The sequence below is a fragment of the Mus pahari genome, chromosome 20 (assembly GCF_900095145.1).
Source record: "Mus pahari chromosome 20, PAHARI_EIJ_v1.1, whole genome shotgun sequence".
In the NCBI taxonomy this organism is placed as follows: Eukaryota; Metazoa; Chordata; class Mammalia; order Rodentia; family Muridae; genus Mus; species Mus pahari.
In genome coordinates, this window is record NC_034609.1 from 1817704 (window position 1) to 1838146 (window position 20443).

At 43.6% G+C, this 20443-nt stretch overlaps 1 protein-coding gene across 1 annotated transcript in view; it reads left to right on the forward strand.

Annotated features, from left to right (window-relative positions):
- Nr3c2 (nuclear receptor subfamily 3 group C member 2) overlaps positions 1-20443 on the forward strand; it is a 345164-nt gene that overhangs the window by 270305 nt on the left and 54416 nt on the right. The window contains exons 5-6 of the mRNA XM_021220574.2: positions 13194-13532; positions 14912-15056. Of these exons, the coding sequence (XP_021076233.1) occupies positions 13194-13532; positions 14912-15056 (484 nt within the window). The remainder of the gene's footprint in view (positions 1-13193; positions 13533-14911; positions 15057-20443) is intronic.

Sequence of the window (20443 nt, forward strand, 5' to 3'; positions counted from 1 at the left end):
CTCTCTCTCTCTCTCTCTCTCTCTCTCTCTCTCTCTCTCTCTCTGCCCTGCTCATGTTCCCTGATTTTTTCAGTCTATCTAGGTTGGTAGTTCTCAGTTTCAATTGCAAGAAAATAGTAAACGGCCAAGTGCAGAGTTAAGAATGGGAAGCCCCCAAACTCTGCTTCTGATATGTGGACCTTGGGAAGCCCAAGACTGCATGGAGAATTCACCCCTGGGTCTTCCCAATGATGACCTGGGGCCAGAGTTGGACTAGTTGGGAGGTCAGCCCTGTTTCCAGGGTCTCCAGGCTCTTACATCCTTCACTAGGAGCTTTTGGTTAGACACTGTTGCCTTTATAAAGTCACACAACAAGAAGGGCTCTTAACCAACATTCGTGTCTTGGAAGAAAATAAATTATAATGTAGTTGTGGATGAAGAACAGAAAGCACTGTGAAGGCTCCTACTAGAAAGCTCCTACTCCTGCCCCAAGTACCTAAATAGAGTACCCTATGGTGTTTTCCCAGAATTTGTAATTTCCTCAATCTTTGGCTAATGTCTCCTCTGTATGCATAAGAATTCTTTTGTAGTGGCTCCCTGTGGATACAAAGTTAAACTTTGTTTTTATTCTAAGCACAAGAGCACAAGGACCTAGAAGGGAGGGGAGGGGAGGAGAGAGGAAGGGAGGGGAGGGGAGGGGAGGGGAGTGAGAGGGAGGGAGAGGGGGAGGGGAAGGGGAGGGAGAGGGGGAGAGAGAGAGCTATATATAGCTGATAATACAGAGAATCATATGAGTGGTTATTCTACAAAGCAGTTTTAATTTAAATATTATAAACTTGTCACTTCCAGAGGTAATACCGTGAGGTCATTTGTAAGGATGTGAGATCTGTCTGTCAAATGCAGTTTGGTACTTGGAAAGATGAAATATTTGTGCCTTAATAGTTGACTGACTGACTCCCAGAGAGCATCGCATCTGTTTTCTTTACTCAAGAATTGGTTATAATGCACAGTGTTCTGGTTGTAGGTATTAGGCATCTTCTTGAAATATAAATCGGAGAATGATATGTGTCAGCTACTGGGTGATGTATCAAGGCCTGTTCATAGGTAGCTTGTTACCAGAACACTGCTACCCTACCGTACATACGCAAGGGACATTTTGGTCTCCTATAAATGCTGATGACCTAATGGCCATCTGTCCAAGAGTCCTGGAGCTCACTAGCCTCCAGCTTCAGCATCTTCTTGCTGGAATTCTGGAGAAACTGTATCTTAGCAGTGTGGGATTCTGTTTGGATAATCAGCCCCTTGCCCCAACCCTGCCAAGCACTCGCGCTTCCATCCATATGCCTTTGTGGAGGACACTGGCCTGGTTTTGTTCAGAAGGCTGGGTTGACCCTTGGCTGAAGTTGTTTTCCAGGGAGATGAGCCTACCCTGGGGCTTAAGATGAAAACAAACAACCCTGCTTTGTTCCCCTGAAAAGCTTTGTTAGGAACAGGACTGCAGTGATCCGGTGAGGAAATCTACCTGGTTTGAGACACAGAGGAAAATATTGATTCATTTGTTTGCCTGTTCTGTCTATCCTATGCTTTTCAGCAAGCACCCTTACTCACTGTGGACAGTATTCCACACAGCAAAGATGCCTAAACAAGTTCTGGTGTCACAACTCAGAGACGAAAGGAAAGGGTTCAGAGTACATCATTGATATGGGCATGGTCACATGGTCTTTATCTCCATGTGAAGGGAGATTGTGTTTAGTGGGATTTCTAACACTAACTGTGGGTCCAAGAAGCAGACATTAAAGACTATAAATTCTCTAAGAGAAAGTTACAGGTTTCTATTATCCCCATTCAAGTATGGGGGTTAAAGATTATAGTGAGGATTAACACTTGTGTTTCACCCAGTGTAACCTGAATCGATTTGAAAACTGTAACATGAAACTGCTCTTTATCCAAGTCATCAGTGAAGACCTGACTCTTAGTAACTTTCAAGGTCCTTCCAACCATGGGTGACAGTCCATCCTGTCACACCGGAAAGGCCTTCTTCAGACACTGACAGTGGCAGTGGTGGAATCCACGGATATATTTTCGGATAAGTTACATGTGTGGCAATTACTATGTTCCAGCGGGCTTTGGTGTGAAGGGAAGCCTCACTTGGGAACAGAAGCAAACATGAGGGAAGAAGGGTGGAGGTGAGCTGCTGGGGGCGGCAAAGTCTAGGTTTTCCCTTACTGTGAATGCAACATCACTTTAAGAGTTTACTGAAAGGACTTTAGAGTTTTAAATGAATTGCTTACATTGTTTCAAATGTGAACTGAGATCCTCCAAGAAATGCTTTCAGAGAGACCTACTTTTCCTTCTGGAAGTCCTCTGGGCAGCAAAGCTTCACAGCTTCACTCACCCACTCCCGCAGCAGCCTGGGACCCCAGCCTGGGACCCCGTCTCCTGTGTTTGTGTATCTGGCTCTGAAAGAACTTTCTCTGCACCTTGTTTTTCTGTTGTTCTGGGTTTCCTTTGGTTGTTTGTTTGTTTTGTTTTGTTTCGTTTTGTTGAAGGGAAAGAGGTTACCGTTTATTTGTCTGTTTTGGCTAAATGCTGTAAATGTGAAGAATACTTTTGAAATGAAGACAGAAAGAGTAGTCTCTTAAAGGAGCTTTTGTTCCTTGAACTGGTTTCCAGAGAGTCTCCAGTGCTCTGGAATTTACACTGTGGCAGAAGACCAAAGGACAGAATAGAAGTGAGCCTTATAAACAGCTGGGTAGGGCAGGCCTGTGTGGGCCTAGTGCTTCTACCAGCTGCTCGCTTCTCCCATCTCCAGATCTGCTGGACTGACCCCTTGCGCCCAGGAGTCACTGCAGGTTGCCATTTCAATGCTTCAAAACAGGCCAGTTTGGTCCAGCTCCACTCAATCTGAAAGTTTTCAGAGCAAGTCTACCAGTATCCTGAAGAGAAACCAGTCTAGAAAAATAACCTTTTTTTCAACTATATGCATCATTGACTACTATTAATTCTTAATTTAGACTTATTCTGATAATGTCATAGGAATAAAATGTGGAATCATACTTATTTTAGAAGCTGTAAGCCTTAACACTGGTTTTCCCTTTTCTCTGGCCTCCCCCTAGCGTGAGTGGTACCCTGGGAACTCCTCACTATGTGCCCCCCCCCCAGTCCTCTGGCACACTAGAGCTAGTTTGTCATAAGATTTTCACATGCTATCTGGCTTCTTTGGCTGAGCAACAACTCTCAGAAACAGATTCTCTATGTAGTTCCAGTCATGAAGTTTTATTCACTGATAATTCCTGTTAGGTTACCTGGCCTTTCCAGTCCTGTTCCTCTTGAATGGTTTAAGTGATTTTTATAATAATAATATTAGTAGTAGTATTGTTTATATTTATTTATTAATATTAGTCAATAATAGTAACACCTGCTTTGATCACAGAATAACCCAGTGAAGCTTGCTCAGTTTACTTTTCCTGTAAATAATGTAAATGATTACTTAAAATATGACTATATGCTTAATCCTCCCCTAACTTGTGGCACCATGGGAACTCCTAACTATGTGCTGATTTTTTTTTTCAATAAAACATGCTTCCAAGTAATTGTTCTTGAAAAAAATAATTTGAATTGCAGGGATATAGCTATGAGTAATTGTTTTACCAAAATAAGGTCAAACTAAGAACTTTTTTCAAGAAAATGAACATTGAAAATAAAACATTCAGTCTGAGTATGTTCTCTTCCATTGATAAGTTTTATTTCTCTTACCTTTTAAGATTTATTCTCATTTTGTGTGTGTATGCTTTACCCACATCTATGTGTATCTACATACACATGGAGCAAAGGAGGCATCAGGTCCACTGTGGTTGGAATTATAGATTGTGGTAGACTACAATGCAGATTCTGGGAACTACAGGGGAGTCCTTTGCAGTAGCAGCAAGTGCCGTTAGTCACCGAGCTGTCCTTCCAGCTCCTAGCTTTAATTTCTTATGCATATAAACCATGCAGTCTTTTGTCAAAACTCTGAATTAGGTTGGAGTTAGGCAGCTTTCTTGAGCACCTCAGAATTTTCTGGTGTGTGCCACGGTTTAAGGCCCTTGGATGCTATTCAGGAAACATGGAGACGACTTAGGTAAAGTAGCAGTTGGGGCTCTGAAGAACCTGAGAGGAGAATTTGCAAGTGAGATGGAAGAAACACCCATGCACTGGGTTACCAACGATCCTTGTGAGTTATCTAAGGAGCCTGTGCTGAACAGTTTATAAAGACCATGCCGCTGGCTGGTGTGGTACGGAGCCTGTGCTGAACAGTTTATAAAGACCATGCCGCTGGCTAGTGTGGTAAGGAGCCTGTGCTGAACAGTTTATAAAGACCATGCTGCTCTTTCTCCTCTGTTAGCGAAACCTTCTAGAATCCAGGGTCTCCTACATACTAAACATACTTTCTGCCACTGAACTACAAATGCTTCATTTTTGCATATTTTATTTGCATAAAGTAGGTCTCACCAAGTTCGCTGCCAGTATGAGCAGGTCTGGACAAGGCCATACTATGGACTTTCTATGTAGTCTGGTCTCACTTCTGCTTCATCCTGCCAAGCCCGAGCTCACCTGGGATCCTGAGGAATTGTGAGGGCAAAGCCCATGGCACAACCCATTAAGCTGAGCATTGCAGTCCTTTCCAGGTCACTGCCTCCTGCCTCATTCTCATACCTTGTTCACCTCTGCAACCTTGTTACAATAGTACTGCTTCTTCATAAACCATTCTTAATTAGACTATTTACCTGGCATACCAATGAGATCTGCTCCATGTAATAAATCCTGTGCTCCTGTGTGTGTGCCAAGAAAGCAACTGCTACAGCTGCTAAAGAATCTGCCCTTTGAAGACAGGAGTCTTTTTCTGAATGACCATGGCTATTAGGGTGCTAGTTTTTCTTAGTTACTCTTATCATTGTTTGTGCTTCTGCTTTTTCAGAATCTTACTTTGTAGCCAAGGTTTGCTTTGAACTTACTATATAGTCTCAGCTAGCCTTGAACACACTTTGTAGCCCAAGCTGGCCATCCTCCTGCATCAGTCTCTCAATTGTTAAGATTACAGGTCGATGCCACCCACACCTAGTTTTTCTCCTCTTAAATTAGCAACATAAGACTACTAAGAGGTTTTGCAAGCATATCAATCTTCTACATAGTGATCCCTTGAGTATAGGATTTGTGGAGATTGATATTTGTATTTTCTGAATATTGTTAATTTGATTTTAAAATGTGTTCAAAGAATCTAATGATGTAGTGCAGTATTGCTTTTGGGCTTCGATTCTTAGCAAAATGTGGATTCCTCCTCTGGTAAATTTGAGACCTTAAGCACACTAGCAGATTTGCTTCCTACCTTTTTAGAGCTCTCTTCCAATTGCACTGAGGGTGACACAGTCAGCCCATCACAGCAGTCCCAGTGTGTGGTGGGGGCGATTCCCTGGGGAATAGAAATCAGGCATGTAAAGGATGGACTATCCAGAGACTACCCCACCCGGGGATCCATCCCATCATCAGCAACCAAACCCATACACTATTGTACATGCCAGCAAGATTCTGCTGAAGGGACTCTGATATAGCGGCCTCTTGTGAGGCTATGACAGTGCCTGGCAAACACAGAAGTGGATGCACACAGTCAGCTATTGGATGGAACACAGGGCCCCCAGTGGAGGAGCTAGAGAAAGTACCCAAGGAGCTGAAGGGGGCTGCAACCCTATAGGTGGAACAACAATATGAACTAACCAGTACCCCCTGAGCTCGTGTCTCTAGCTGCATATGTAGCAGAAGATGGCCTAGTCGGCCATCATTGGGAAGAGAGGCCCCTTGGTCTTACAAACTTTATATGCCCCAGCACAGGGGAATGCCAGGGCCAAGAAGTGGGAATGGGTGGGTAGGGGAGCAGGGGTGGGGGGAGTGTATAGGGAACTTTCAGGATAGCATTTGAAATGTAAATAAAGAAAATATCTAATAAAATAAAATAATAAGAAAAAAAGTTAATCAAAAAAAAAGAAAGAAAGAAAGAAAGAAAAGAAAAGAGAACAGGCATGTGACCTGGTTAGGGTGGCCACAGGCCTTCTAATTAACACATTCATCTGTCATTAATGGGAACCAATTGTGACCTTGTAGACAGTGGAGCTCTGACCCCTGGGGTTAAATGTCTGCCGCAGGGGCAGTCTGGAGGTTCCAGTTCTTTACCAATCAGTCACATCTTCCCAACTATACAGCAGGATGTTAGTATGCAGTGCCCCGTTCCTCTACCGATCACTACCCTCCAAGCAATGGGCGCACAGCACCTACCTCCTGGGCGTGGGTGAAGAGTAAAGGCAATGGGCACACAGCACCTACCTCCTGGGCGTGGGTGAAGAGTAAAGGCTCCTTATCGTGAGACTTTATCACCTCCCAACTCGTGCACCACGTACTGTTAGGATTAGGAAAAAGGAAGGCAGTGTTTTATGGAGATGAGCCAGCAGCACTGTGCCTTGAAATGTGCAGAGAACTCTCTTAATGTGTCAGGCAAGAGATGGGGTTGGAGGGAAATGGGTTTTTCTTCGTAACACTGGAAATTCTTTCAAACATTCTAAAGTCACAGTATTTGCCCTTTTTGTGTATTTTTTAAATGATATCACTCAGATGCTATCTTATCACACTTGTGATCATAAGTGGCTTATTTCTGTGTTTCAGACAAATTTGAACCCAGCAGCCAGCTCCTTTAACATCGTTGTGAGACTGGAATGTACATCAGAGGGTTTTCAGGATTTCCACAGTAGGGTCCCAAATCTCCAAAACTCATTCCCTCACTGGTTTCTACCTTATGGCTGAGCTGCACTTGAGTAACAGGATGCCTGCCGCCAGGACCTCAGTGTGTTTAGAAAGCAACATTGTATGTTCTTGCTGGCAGCAAATTCTAGACTGTCCGGAACACATTCCAGGATGCTCAGAGGACGTTCTGTTGTCTGGGCTAAATCCCTTCTTTGGTCTTCTAAAGCCTTTATATCTTATCTAATCCTCAGTCAAAAGAGAAAATAGGTGGTCATCATGGTTCAAAAATGTCCCTTCAAGTTTTCAAGTACTGATTGGGAGTGGCAGGGAGGCGCACAGATGAAAGTAAACGAGGTTTCTCCTCAGCCCTCCTCAGAGCACATGGACACAGTCCCGCCTCCTCTCCTGTCCGACTCGTGGATTCCTGGAGACTTTCAGTGTTGTCCTGGAGACTTTTCAGATTGTGTCCCAAGGTTGTTCAACACAGGTGATTATTAGGAATTGTCACCTGGACCCGCAAATCACCACATTCTCCACAGACCTTTGTCCAAAGTGTCACAAGGAACTTGAGAATTAGAGGGCAGGTTCCATCCTGCTGTCAAAACTGTCCTTCCCCACCCCACCCGGAGCTGTTCAAAAAGAGAGCCAAAGTTTCAGCAGAAGACAGCCCTGGTTATCTCCCCATTGCACGGAGGAGAGCACAGGAGGCTGCCCCTCTGTACTCCAAGGCTCTTCCCAGTACAGACCCCAACCTGGCTGCACTAAAGACACATCTCTCCTTTAAACCTCCAAGTCCAAGATGGAGCCTTCCCCATGCATGTATTTGTGTACATGCATATTCCTGATTCTGACTAATATTAAAAATAAAAACGAATGAGAAAAAAAGTGTAGTAAGGAAATAAAATGCCATCAAAATGGTAATGTCCAGACCAGGGGACAGCATGTAGGCACCTCCTAGAGGGAAACGATAATCCAGAACCTTGTTGTGTGCACTCTAAAGCCCGGTGCTTACTGCCTTTCGCTCCTTCCAGCCTCGCTGCTTGCTCTGGCTTCTGGTCTGAAGGACTCTACTCTCGGGCAGGTCAACACCGTCTGATAAGCTCCATACCTCCTACAGGAATGTGGCCTCGTCCACTTCCAAGTTACAAGCTGATGGAGGCTCAGTGACAGTTGAACAGATGGAACAGGAAGGGTTAACCCTGTGCAGAGATAAAACAGCTGCCTGCCTTGTCTTTTTCTCCAAATATGTCTTGGTACCTTTACCCAAAACTCAACCCAAGCAGTTTGTATAAACCTAATCAATTTTCCAACTCAGCTTTCTCAAAATAGTTCTCCCTTGTCAGGGCTAAGATTTTGCCATAAACAATTGATTGCTTGGAAAACAGTACTTCTTATGCAGTGAGTAAGAATTAGTTATTTGCTAAGTAATTAGTAAATATGACCATAGCAATAAAATCGTTTTGATTATGCCAGTAATGTTATCTATGGGTAACTTTACACACCTGAAACTTTAGTGGGAGATGCAATTCAGAATTTCTTACAAATTAGTCAGAAGTTGAGTTTGCCTTTGCCATAGCACGTGTCCTGGAAAATCAGTAACATGTGGTACTTTGTTAATTATATAGAGGGATCTGAAAATATGTACAGATTCTTTTTAATGTCACCTTCAACATTCTTAACCATTGCAGGAGTATTTATAAACAATTAAGAAATGCCACCTCGTCATTTTCCATTGAAAAGCTAATTATTTATTTATGAAGGCAACTTACTCTTAGCCCCTCACCTCCATCCAATTAGTATGCATTCTCTTAAGAACCGTTTAGATTCTTTTTTGCCCTATCAGTACAAATTAGGATGGTTTTGCTGTAGAACCAATTACTATCATCTGTAAAAAGGTGATATTTCTTCTTTTGATGATGTGACTGAGAAGTGCTTCATTCTCCCTGACTTTGCATTCCTCCCCTTGTGACTAAAGAAAACGAAGTCTTGCACCAAAAGCATAATCATGTTTGTTTGGCTGAAATCAATATTCGAGGAGTAGAAGTACTGTTACTGCCCTGCAGGATACAATTACACTTGGCCTGCGAACCAATTGTAACAACAACAATGACAATAATAACAATACTAATAATACAGATAATAATAATAATAATAATAATAATAATAATAATAATAATAATCCTATACAGACAGCATCTCTAATATCTGCTGCCAAGTCCTTAATTTTCAAGAGATCCCAATTTCTAATGTGGAAGAAAGCAGAAGTGATAAGGTACTTGGAGAATCCGTGTATGCCAGCATCTCACTGGAGGAGGCGGTGATAGGAAAGAATGGCTTCTCTTCTCACGAGCCATCACTGAGGCAACTTTTGTCTGAAGGGTACTCAGGGTTCTCATATCCCTCAGAGGTTGAATAAACCAAAGAGGATATCATGTCACACAGAGAAGTAGTCCTGGTGTTTGTGGAGTACCACAAAGGTGCTTCCAGTTTGGTGTTCTGATTATGGGTCAGGGACAGAAGCAAGGCCTCCCATTGCCAGATCTCATGGAGAGACTCTATGGAGTTCTGTTTGCTCGCTGGTCCAGGAGATAGAAGCTGCCAAGATATGCCAGTCAGGCCTTGGTACCCGAGGGCAACCCCTGAGCACACACTGCATTCTGTAAAATCCAATATGGATAAATGAAATTCCTCTTTCAAGTGAATCTAAGTGGGGGTGAGAGACATTTACTTCCATGTGTATGAAACACATGGTGGGGGTCGGGAGAGGGAGGGAGAAAGACAAGGAGGGAAGGAGGGAGGGAGGGAGGGAGGGAGGGAGGGAGGGAGGGAGGGAGGGAGGGAGGGAGGGAGGAAGGAAGAGAGAATGGGTACAGTGCTGTTGCTGGCAGGACAGAGTGTAGTTCTTACACCTGTGACTCTGAGTTCCCAAGCCCACTGACCTCTAGTTCCACAGAATTTAAGAAGGAACCCTATGCAAATAGCCAGGTTCACTTTGAATAGGGGAATCACACTCACTGAGGATCTTTAGCCAAAACTGCCCCTATGTAATTAGCAAACATCTTAATTACCCACTTGGATTTGAAGCTGGTGCCCCTCCTAAAGCATAAAAATGATACTAAGACGATAAAGAGGAGGATCCAAAGAGAGACCACGCAGTAGGGAAGTGAGAGTCGGGGTCGTGGCTGGATCCAAATGTTCTCTCTGTGCTTTGCTAGCTCTGAATGCTTCAAAAGGTATTTCTCCTTCAGCACCTCGACCACATCTCCTGAAAATAATGTCAGCAATAATAACAGTCACAGGTGGGTCCTGGTGAACACTGGATTTCTGGAAACTGAACTGTGTCCAGACACTGGATACTCAATAACTGTAACTCGTTATTTCGATTTTTTTTTTAACTGTAGTAAGTTCACAAACGGATCATTACACAGTAGAAATTTTTCTTAGGAATAATTAGTGGCTCAAAAATTTTATCTAAAAATCTCAGAAGTTTGACTACATTTTGTACAGGGGTGTAAACTGAGGTTTCATGTATTGATACACTGTGAAATTTATTAATGTTTAAAATGAAACAAAAATATTCAATAAATATTTGTCAATAGCTCACTTGTTACTAGCATGGTACACAGGATGATATTGTAAGAATGTAAGACATCTTCCCCACGTTCCCTGGGCTTTCAGAGAGATGCTCTACACGTGCATGCATGTGGGCGAAGAATCTGCACCCCAAGGACATTGATGGCCTAAAACTGTCAGCTAATATGGACTGTCTCTCAGTTCCAAGCATGCTGGTATGTTTACAAAGCATTACATGAAGTTCAGTGAAATGCTAGATGCAGTACTGAAACGTGTGTAGTCACGCTATGGGTGACAGACTGGAGAAGACAGTCACTGTTCTATGATACTCGTGACACTGATCTGAAATCAGACAGGAGAAATCAACACAGCAAAATAGATCTGGACATTAAACAATTGTACACTTGATACTTAATTTTCAAACAGGTATTGTTTTAATAAGACATGAAAGCGGCAGCCATCAGTTTCTGTCAGTCAGAATCTGCCCAGCATCCATCAGAGTCTCATCTTAGGAACCACAAGAAAACTTTAATGAGCTCATTCCTGGTTTTGTTTTCTACTGTTGGAGACAGTGTCTCCCTACAGTCCCGCTTATCCTTGAAATTACTCTGATGCCCAGACTGGCCTTGAATTAAACTGTTTCTCTTGACGCCACCTCTGAAATTCTGAGGCTGTAGATGTGCAGTACCACACAGTGTCTAGAAGATTTATGCACACCTGCACAGGTATGTGCGCACATCAGTGCACATACGTATGAAGCCAGAGATCTCTACATGATGTGGGCCACACTACTTGTTCTCTCCCTATCTCTTGAATAGGACCTCTCACAGAGCCCTCCCCGCCATGTTTCAGGTAAACAATCTGAAGCTCAGAAAGTTTTCTATGTCTCAGAAGCTTCAGGGATCTGATCTCCTAAAGGACCAGTAACTGCTCTGAAGGACCTGGCATTTGCAATTATTTAGCTGTTCAGTTTTTCTATGGATCTGGTTGGTCAGCCACTTCACTGATACATTCTTGTGTGTTTTCATTCACACATCGCCTTGAAGCATCCTGATTACCTACACTACCGGGTCAGCAGCATGTGGATAAGAGACCAGTCCTCATTCAAATAGTGCCGGAAGTCAGAGTCAGAATCTCCTGCCTCGGATCCTCTACCAACAGACGGAGTCTATTAATAAATGACTTTAACACATGCACTCCAGTCCCACTCATCTCCCAGTCCCTCCATAGCCACCCTTAGTCCTTGCAACCTCCTCCCAAAAGAAAACAAGAAATTTTAAAAAATTAAAATTAAAAATGTAAAAACATCTCACCATGGAAGCTACAGTGTGTCACGGCGTGTCACACAGTATATGTTTACGCATCTTTGCTTATAAATGCTCATTGCAATGGATTGTTGTCTGGTTCAAGGCCTCTGGCTTCTGCTATACTATCAATACTGGATTCTCACCAGACTCCTCGCTGATATCCTGTTGCTGACGTGTGTCATGGAGATCCTGCAGGTTTGGATCTGTAGAGTCATCCCCTTCACACACGCCAGCAGTTCATAGATGAGGTGGATGTTGAGGTGGGGTCAACTCAAAGCCTGGATCTGAGCCTGTATGGTAGCTGAGTTGGTCAGCCTGCCAGCTTTCTCATGCTTCCCAGGCAAGGGGTGGGGCCAGTTCTCCCAAGTGCATGCCATCAAGGCCAGCTCTCCTGTACCCATGCCACCAAGGCCAGCTTCCTGCACTGTCCAGGTGAAGGACGGAGCCGGCTCGCCTGGGTGCCGCAGCTGGTGAGGGGCAGGGTGAACTTAGCTCAGCCCACAGACATCAACAGGGCCCCAGACAGCAGCCCAGACTGTGAACCTCTTACAGCCTTTGGTGGTAACATGGGCCACAGACATCGACACGGACCCTGCTCTCTTGGTCTCCTGTTATCCCAATCTCATCAGTTAAAGGCCATGTAACAGATGTGATAAACCTGTTCTTGGATGATGGCTTCACTTTTAGCTGAATTGCCATTTTTTTTCTGGGGTGAACAAGATAAATATTAGTAGCTATAACTGTAAATGTAAATGATTATCCTTACATCATGTTTACTAGTGTGGCACAGCCCTGTTCTGTGTTCAGTGTCCGGTAAGGCTGAGACACATGTTCCGATTAAGGAGAAGCTATGTCTGGTTCATGTAGAATTTCTAAATGAATTGAAAGTGTTATAATTGTAAAATTAGTAATTAGCACAGTCATGAGCTCAGCTTGGTTCTTCTGAGCTTCCTTTTGCTACCCAGTTACCTTTGCATTCGCCTCTGCCAGATCCCAGGATGTTAGCATTTGAAGCAATTGCTGTCCCTCCAGACACCATTTCCTGTGATTGGACAAACTCTGAAGTGCTATTCTAAAATGAGAACCATAATAATCACTTCCCAAAATAATTGTTAAATTGGGTTTTTTGTGCAAGCCATTTAGAACCTGCCTGGTATTAAGCATTCCATTTATTTCTTCTATTTTTATTTTTGTTGTGGGCTCCACTTGTATGGGCAATACAGTTTAGTGTCCTTTCCTGTGAACTCTCCTCTCTGTTTTGAGAACAGGAAGAGGTTCAAGTCATCGTGCAGATGTCTGCAGGTTTCCTTGGGTAGAAGGGGAGACCTGTGCCGTGTATGAAAAGCAAAAAGCAGCTGCTAGCCTGTTTCACATAGTACTGACCTGGGGGCTTGGCCATTTACTTTAACTATTTCGAAGGTACTCCTTTTGGTACAGGAGTTCCTTAGGAGAAAGACTTCACAGATTGCAACACAATGGCTTGTGGAAGTCAGTTGTCCCCACGCAATGTGTTCTAAATGGTATGTGCGTTTGCCCTTATCCTTTCTGATTTTTTTCATTTGACAGCTCGAAAGTCAAAGAAGCTGGGGAAATTAAAAGGCCTTCACGACGAGCAATCACAGCAGCCCCCACCGCCACCACCCCAGAGCCCAGAAGAGGGGACCACATATATCGCTCCTACCAAGGAGCCATCGGTGAACTCTGCACTGGTCCCGCAGCTCGCCTCCATCACGCGTGCGCTCACGCCATCCCCGGCCATGATCCTGGAGAACATCGAGCCTGAGATCGTGTATGCAGGCTACGACAACTCCAAGCCTGACACCGCTGAGAGCCTGCTTTCCACGCTCAACCGCCTGGCGGGCAAGCAGATGATCCAAGTTGTGAAGTGGGCCAAGATACTTCCAGGTAGGACCGCGGGCTGCTCAGGCTCTGCCTGACAGCGGGGGGGGGGGGGGGGGTCCGCTCTGCACAGCATTCTGGCATGAGTACTGAAGATTCATGGCGGCAGCGTGGTGGCAGGAGTGGTGGTTCATTTCTTTCCTTCCAAGAATGCAGGCTTATAGTTCTGTTGTTCTTAAGGCAGACACATGGATGGTGTTTGCCAAAGAAAGGGATTACTATATGCCCAAGTATTAATAGGTAAAATACATTCTGTTAGTAAAGTCACATTGAGCTGGCTCTTGGCAGGACAGCACCAAGGTTTAATCTAAGCCTGGCAGGGGTCTTATTAAACACTCTGATCAACTCTTCCTGGTTAATAAATAAATAAATCCTGCTCGGGACTCAAGAGATGGTGGGGAAAGTACCTTCACACATACTGATTTCGGATCCTCGGAACTGACATTACATCACATATGGTCGCCATCACAGAGAAGTGGCAGGCCACTGGAGAGAGACAGAGACAGAGGGATCCCTGGATTCAGGCCAGACAGCCTAGCTCCAGGTTCAGAGAAAGACCCTACCTCAAAAGAGAAGGTAGACAATGACAGACAAGCCATGCCCACACATGACCTCTCCATACTGCACCCACATAGCTGCACCTATACCTGTGCAAACACATGCATACACGGGCACATATGTCACAGGCAACAGAATCCTGCCCTGCCCTTAGCAACCACAAAGCGCTCTCAAACTCTCTACCAGTGTTTATTTTCTGCCAGGCAGGATTTTGTTAATGAGATCCTGTTAGCCTACAGAAGCATCATGGAGAAATGTTTTCACACTGCCCTGGTGCATGAGTTACCTGTGGTCAACCTGCAGCCTGAAGGAAAAATATGGAAGCTTCATCCCAGAGAATAGCATGACACTGTTGGAAATAAGGAATGAGAAAAACACAGCGGGGGCCGAGCAAGGATGCCCGCCCTGCTGCAGAACACTGTCAACAGCTGGTATCCCAGGCAACGGGGACCACAGAGTCAAAAAGACTAAAGTGGTCCTGCTCTTGCAGACATGCAGATGGTGACAGTTAACCCCCTGCCCCCTTAAGCCGGTGCTGTTGATTGTGTGGGATGAAGCAAATGTCACAGGTCAATGCAGTACCTTCCAGCGTGCTGAACCTCGATGGACTCTTTAGTGTGATTTGTCCCAGCAGCTCCCCCCACCAACCCCTCCGCACCAAGTATTTAGTGTGAATTTAAAATGAAGTCTGTGCGGAGCCAGGCGCACAGCCCCATAGATGTCTGTGGAATTGATTTGAGTTAGAGAAAGGTAGTAAAAGCTGCCTTCTTCCTGGAATGTACTCACATGCTAAGTGTCTTTCGGTGATTAATTGTTCTGTTCTCTAGGATTTAAAAACTTGCCTCTTGAGGACCAAATTACCCTCATCCAGTATTCTTGGATGTGTCTGTCATCGTTTGCCTTGAGTTGGAGATCGTACAAACACACGAACAGCCAATTTCTCTATTTTGCACCAGACCTAGTTTTTAATGAGTAAGTACCTATTAATTAGCCCTCATAAAACAAACTGCAGAATTATTTGTTATGCTGTTTTTAAAAATTATCTCTAAGCCAGACGTACAAGTGTGAAAGAATCTACTGAAAGGAGCATTTTTAAGAATTTAAATTACATTGAATTTTGAAAAGTTAAAAATCAGTCATTACAATGCTATAACATACACAAGTCTATCAATAATGAATCAGTATATGTAACTGTTACATCATGTATGTGGGAACTGTCCCAAGAGAGAGAGAGGATCCAGTTGGCTCCGAGAACTTGTCTGGTCCAATGCCATGATTAATAGAAAGCGATCTCTTTCGTATCTGCTCCAGTTGGAAAGAAGCTCATTTCTAGGAAATGTGAATATTTAAAGTGCCGTTTCCGAGCCCATCACAGAATGGGTCTTTTGTTAACTGTACACAGCTGCTCAATGTGTTTTCCTGACAATCATAATTACCCTTCCTTTCGATCATAAAAGAAGCCAAAACCTTATTCTGCAGTGAAACATTTCTTGTTTTACGATGTGTTTTAAAAGACTGAACAACTTTTAGTAGATCCTTCTCTTTGACCCTGAATGCCTTCCTATTTTAAGTTTACGTTTTATTAGCGTTTGCATTTCACATTAGCACATTTCTTGTATGTTTATATTCCACAATGCCTCTTTGCAATTGTTGGGTCAAAAATATTTAAAAGGGAGCACTGGAATTATGATAGCGACTCCAGCCACTCTCTAACAGATGGCTCTGTCTAGAAACGTGAATATAGAGGCTTCTAGAATGAGGGTTTGAGATGACAAATGGGCGGATGGTGAAGGAAAGGAACATCATGCCAGGATACCACAATAACCCCCGTGGTCATCTGCCAGGAACCCCAGCTCATATGGTTTACTGCCACAGTCATTTTATCCCAAGGAAAGTATAAAACCATCACAGGGTCTTGAGACAACTCCACTCTGGCAAGGGCTCAGAATGATCCTATCATGGTATAAATTTTCATGAAAAGTAAAGCCAAAGAGCTGGCATGCACATTTTAAAGTTACTTGGTTTTCCTCAATAATCAGCTGGTATTGCTAAATAGTAAATAGCAGAGTCTCCTGGTGCCTCCTGAAGGTTCTATGTGCTTGATTTCTGTGTGAACAGAAGATCCATGTGATCTGCCCAATCTTCCTACGTATGTGCATCATGTTTTCATGAAGTGTGCATGTGAATACGCGGACATCTGAGCTATTTTATAGCCGTCGTCATTTTGTAGACCCCGCCCCCTGCAATCCTTTTCACCCTCTCGTGCATGCTGACACTCCAAATACTTTGAGGGATAATTCTTCAACAACCCCGCCCCCAATCCTAGCCCCTGCAGCCTCTGAGCCTCTGAGCTTACCTGTATTCTAGACACCTTGTTGGAATGCAGCCATGCTGTATTTGTCCTTTCGTGCTTGGCTTATTTTCATTAAACATAATATTGTCCACGTTTACCCACCCCAACGCATGTCTTCAGCTTGCATGCCTTTTCATGGCTGAGCAGTATTCCCTTATTTGTATGTAGTTCATCCTCATTATTTATATATTCTCTCCCTGTGAATTTGACTGTTGTGGTTACATCTGGTTTTAATCTCACTACAAATGCACACAGTAACTTACCTATCATTATGGCACAAGTAGCATGCAATATAAATGTCACTATCGAGTGCACATTGCAGCAGGGAGCAAAGCAGGCTGTGCTCTGCCTTTTTGAGACTGTGCTCAAGCCTCATATATGATTTCTTGTCTTTGCTACATCGTCTGCACTTTTACACTTTTCTTGGTAATGTCCCTGTTCAGAATAGGCAGAGCACTGTGCTGCTGTGCAGCCCAATGCCTCTGAGCTCAGCAGTGCTGCTGTGCAGCCCGGTGCCTCTGAGCTCAGCTGTGCTGCTGTGCAGCCCAGTGCCTCTGAGCTCAGCAAGGCTGGAACGGTGCCACGTCGAGAGGAGAAGCATCATCACACAGTCAAGAGCTATCTTGCTGTTGCTGTGAGTTCTGTGTTGATTCAGCAGTGTGTATTAAATAATGCATCTGATCAGAAATACACGCCTAACAAGATTACCTATAGAGCAGCCAAGAAACAGAGTGCCCAGAGGCACAGTGGGTCCTTACCTTCAGGTTCCCCTTGGGAAATGGCTCGGTATTCACTGAGTAGCTGTTTGCCTTGCAATCATAGAGCACAGCTGTAGAAAACCCAGAAAGCTGTGTGTCTGGCCACCTTTGAGTACAGTGCGTGATGCAGCCGTGTACGTGGGTGTATACGGATACCCCTCGGATAGCTGTCTCAGGTATTTTACTGTGACTGGGGTCAAACCTCCAGACAACAGCAACTGAAGAGAAAGTTCATTTTTGGCTTAGGATTCCAGAGGGACAGAGTCAACATGTCAGGGAAGGCATGGTGCCAAGAGAAAGAAGTTGCCTGACACTTCATCTACATGCAGGCAACAGATGGGTAAAGAAACAGGAGGTTAGGTAAGGCTATAAAACCTCAATCCCTCCCCTTCTGACATACTTCCTCCAGCAAGGCATGGTCGCATAACTTCCCAAACAGTGACAGCAACTAGTGACCAAATAGCCTCTGGGGGGGACATTTCTCATTCGTATCCCCACATTGTTTTCAGATCGGGTGGACGCATACCTGTAGCAGACCCTCCAGGCATGTGCTAATTCTGCATTGCACTTTCTGAGGAATTCCAAAACTGTGTACACAGAAGTTGCAACATTTTTACAACCTGCCAGTTGAAAACAAATTCCAGTTTCTCCATATTCATGCCAATACTTTTTCCTTTGAATATTCATCCTTTACAATCATTCCTTATAGTAGTTGGGCATTGCATGTCTCTGGGGACTAGTAGTATTGGGCAATCTTGACTGGCCACTGATAAATTTTCTTTGGAGAAATGTCAGCTCTGGGTCTTTTCCCATTGTTAGTTTAAATTAATTATCATGTTGCTCTTTGGCTATGGTCCTTCACCTCTTGGATATAAAATCTAAGTGATTTGTAATTCCTTACTCCCAACTGTTACAGTCTCTTTATTTCCACTTTTTGAAATTACAAAGTATTTTTGTTTTGTTTTGTTTTCATTTGTTTGTGGTTTTTTTGTTTTGTTTTTTTGTTTTTTGTTTTTTGTTTTTGAGATAGGGTTCATGTAGCTCAGGCTAACCTTAAACTCACTGTGAGCCTCCCATGGCATTGAACCCCTGACCTACTGCCTCTACATCTTGAGTGCTGGGGTTGTAGACATACCACCAGTTTATGCAAAGGATTCAGGACTTCATGCACACTAGGCAAAGCATCCAGAACTGAACCACATACTTAGTAGCATTTTATGGCTCACACATGAAGTTAATTCACGTGTTTCCTCCTGTGCCCTTTGCTTTTAAAGCAAGTATTGATTTTAAAACATATATAACATTGAAAGACAAAATGTTCAGCAAAGTACCCAAGAAGACTCATTTTGAACACATGGAAGTCAGAGGGGAAACACCCGATTTTTGAAGGTTTAATTAGTTCTTACTTTTGGCTTCAGACTCTGACTTTTTTTTTAATGTCTAGCATCTAGCATTGGGCCTAAACTCTGTAAATATTTGCCAGATAGATTAGTTATTGAACAAATTAACCCAGTAGGCTAGTAATTATCTGAGAGGGGTTTCAGGATTCATATTTCTGGTTACGAGAATGAAGGCTATGGTAGGGAAGTGTAATATGATGCTGTGGTGTGCCTATGAACAGGAGTATTGCTGTTCACAGAGGAACAAAACTTTGTGTTGGTCTTTGAAATGAGTCTGAGGATGTCTGATGGTCTTATCCTTCAGCTACACATTAGCAATATTGAGCTGGTGGAGAGGCAGGAAATGGGGAATAATAAAGGAAACATTCTTTGCAATTTTTTTCATTAAATACTGAAGTGAAAATATGAGTTAATATTTTAGCAAAGAACTTTTCTTATTATAAATTCAAAACTTTTCAGATAAGTATTAAATGATTAATTATTCAATTTTACCTTGAAACAATGGACTACGTATTGCAAAAAAATCACTGCAACTATTCAAATTTCTTATCAGTTCAACACATATATTAAAACTCCCACTTATGCTTGTAATGAAAGATTTTCTTTTTCCTTTTTATTTTCTTGCTTCCTTCCCCCTCCACCCCCCCTCGAAATTAAGATTAGGTGCTTTAGTCAATTTCTCTTAAGCTCTGACCAGTATTTCAAAACTAGAAGTCTGTTGAAGGCATATATAATCTCTCTCTAAAGATAATGTTTGTCATCTGAAAATTGTGGTCCCAAGACTGTTGGGGAGAACAGAGGGATGGGATTCAGCGGGACCTCTCCAACCTCTTCTTGGGATTTTGAATAGATCTCCAAGGAGGAAAGGCTATCTCAGCTGGTGTACCAGGAGTGAAGTCAACCCGTATCTTCCAAGTACTGCGCTGACTGTGATGTCATGCAGCATTGGAGCAAATAGCTCAGTGATTGGTTATTTTATGCCATGTTTTCATTGCATCTTGAACCCTTTCATGTTCTTGGTTGCTGGGTCACTACATCAGCACTTTCCATTGCCCTCAGTGATGATTCTCCCAGCCATCCTCCCAACAAGCAATGCCTGTGGGTGCCTTGCTCCTAACACTCTGGATTTCAGGAGGCTGAAATCACCGATAGAGTGTCTTTGTGTCCCAAGAGTGTTTCTATGCATAGGCTGGAAGTCAGGGCATCCTTGGGATGACTGGAGTCAGGGTGACAAACCCTTGCCCCAAAAGACCGAGATACCAAGCCACTGCAGTATGTGTCACATCCAGTGACAGAGAATGGCAGTCCTGATGAGAGGGGCCTAGAGGTGGGATGAATCTCAGCCAGTTTCCTCAGTACTAGCTCCTTGTAAGCTCCTTCCCCTGCCCAAGCCCTTTCTCCTTTCTAGTGAGGATTTCTTATGGCTTACAGTATGTAATCTTCCTTTCTTCCTTCGTTTTGTCCATGTCTGTCTTAACATGCACACACCTGCATGGGCACACACTCACTGCCTCTTCATATTGTTAAAAACCTTACACTTGTCTCTCTGTTTATTTTTTTCTTTAACTTCTGGGTAGAGTGAAGAATCTGCCTCTTCCCTTTTTATTGCACCTGTGAAAATCTCAGCTATGCTGCAGCTGGAGAGCAAAGTCCACAGCAAGTGGCCTGATTATGGTGGGCAGTGATGTCCTCCCTCAGGTGGTACTTGGTGCTTCGCCCACTGTCTGCTATCCACAAGTCCTTTTCACTCAAAGATACCTGGCACCCAAAGGTAGCTGAGTTTGAGACTCTTAAGAAAAACACTGTCATCAGCAGAAAGCGGTCAGTGGCTGTTCGCAGAGATCAGAC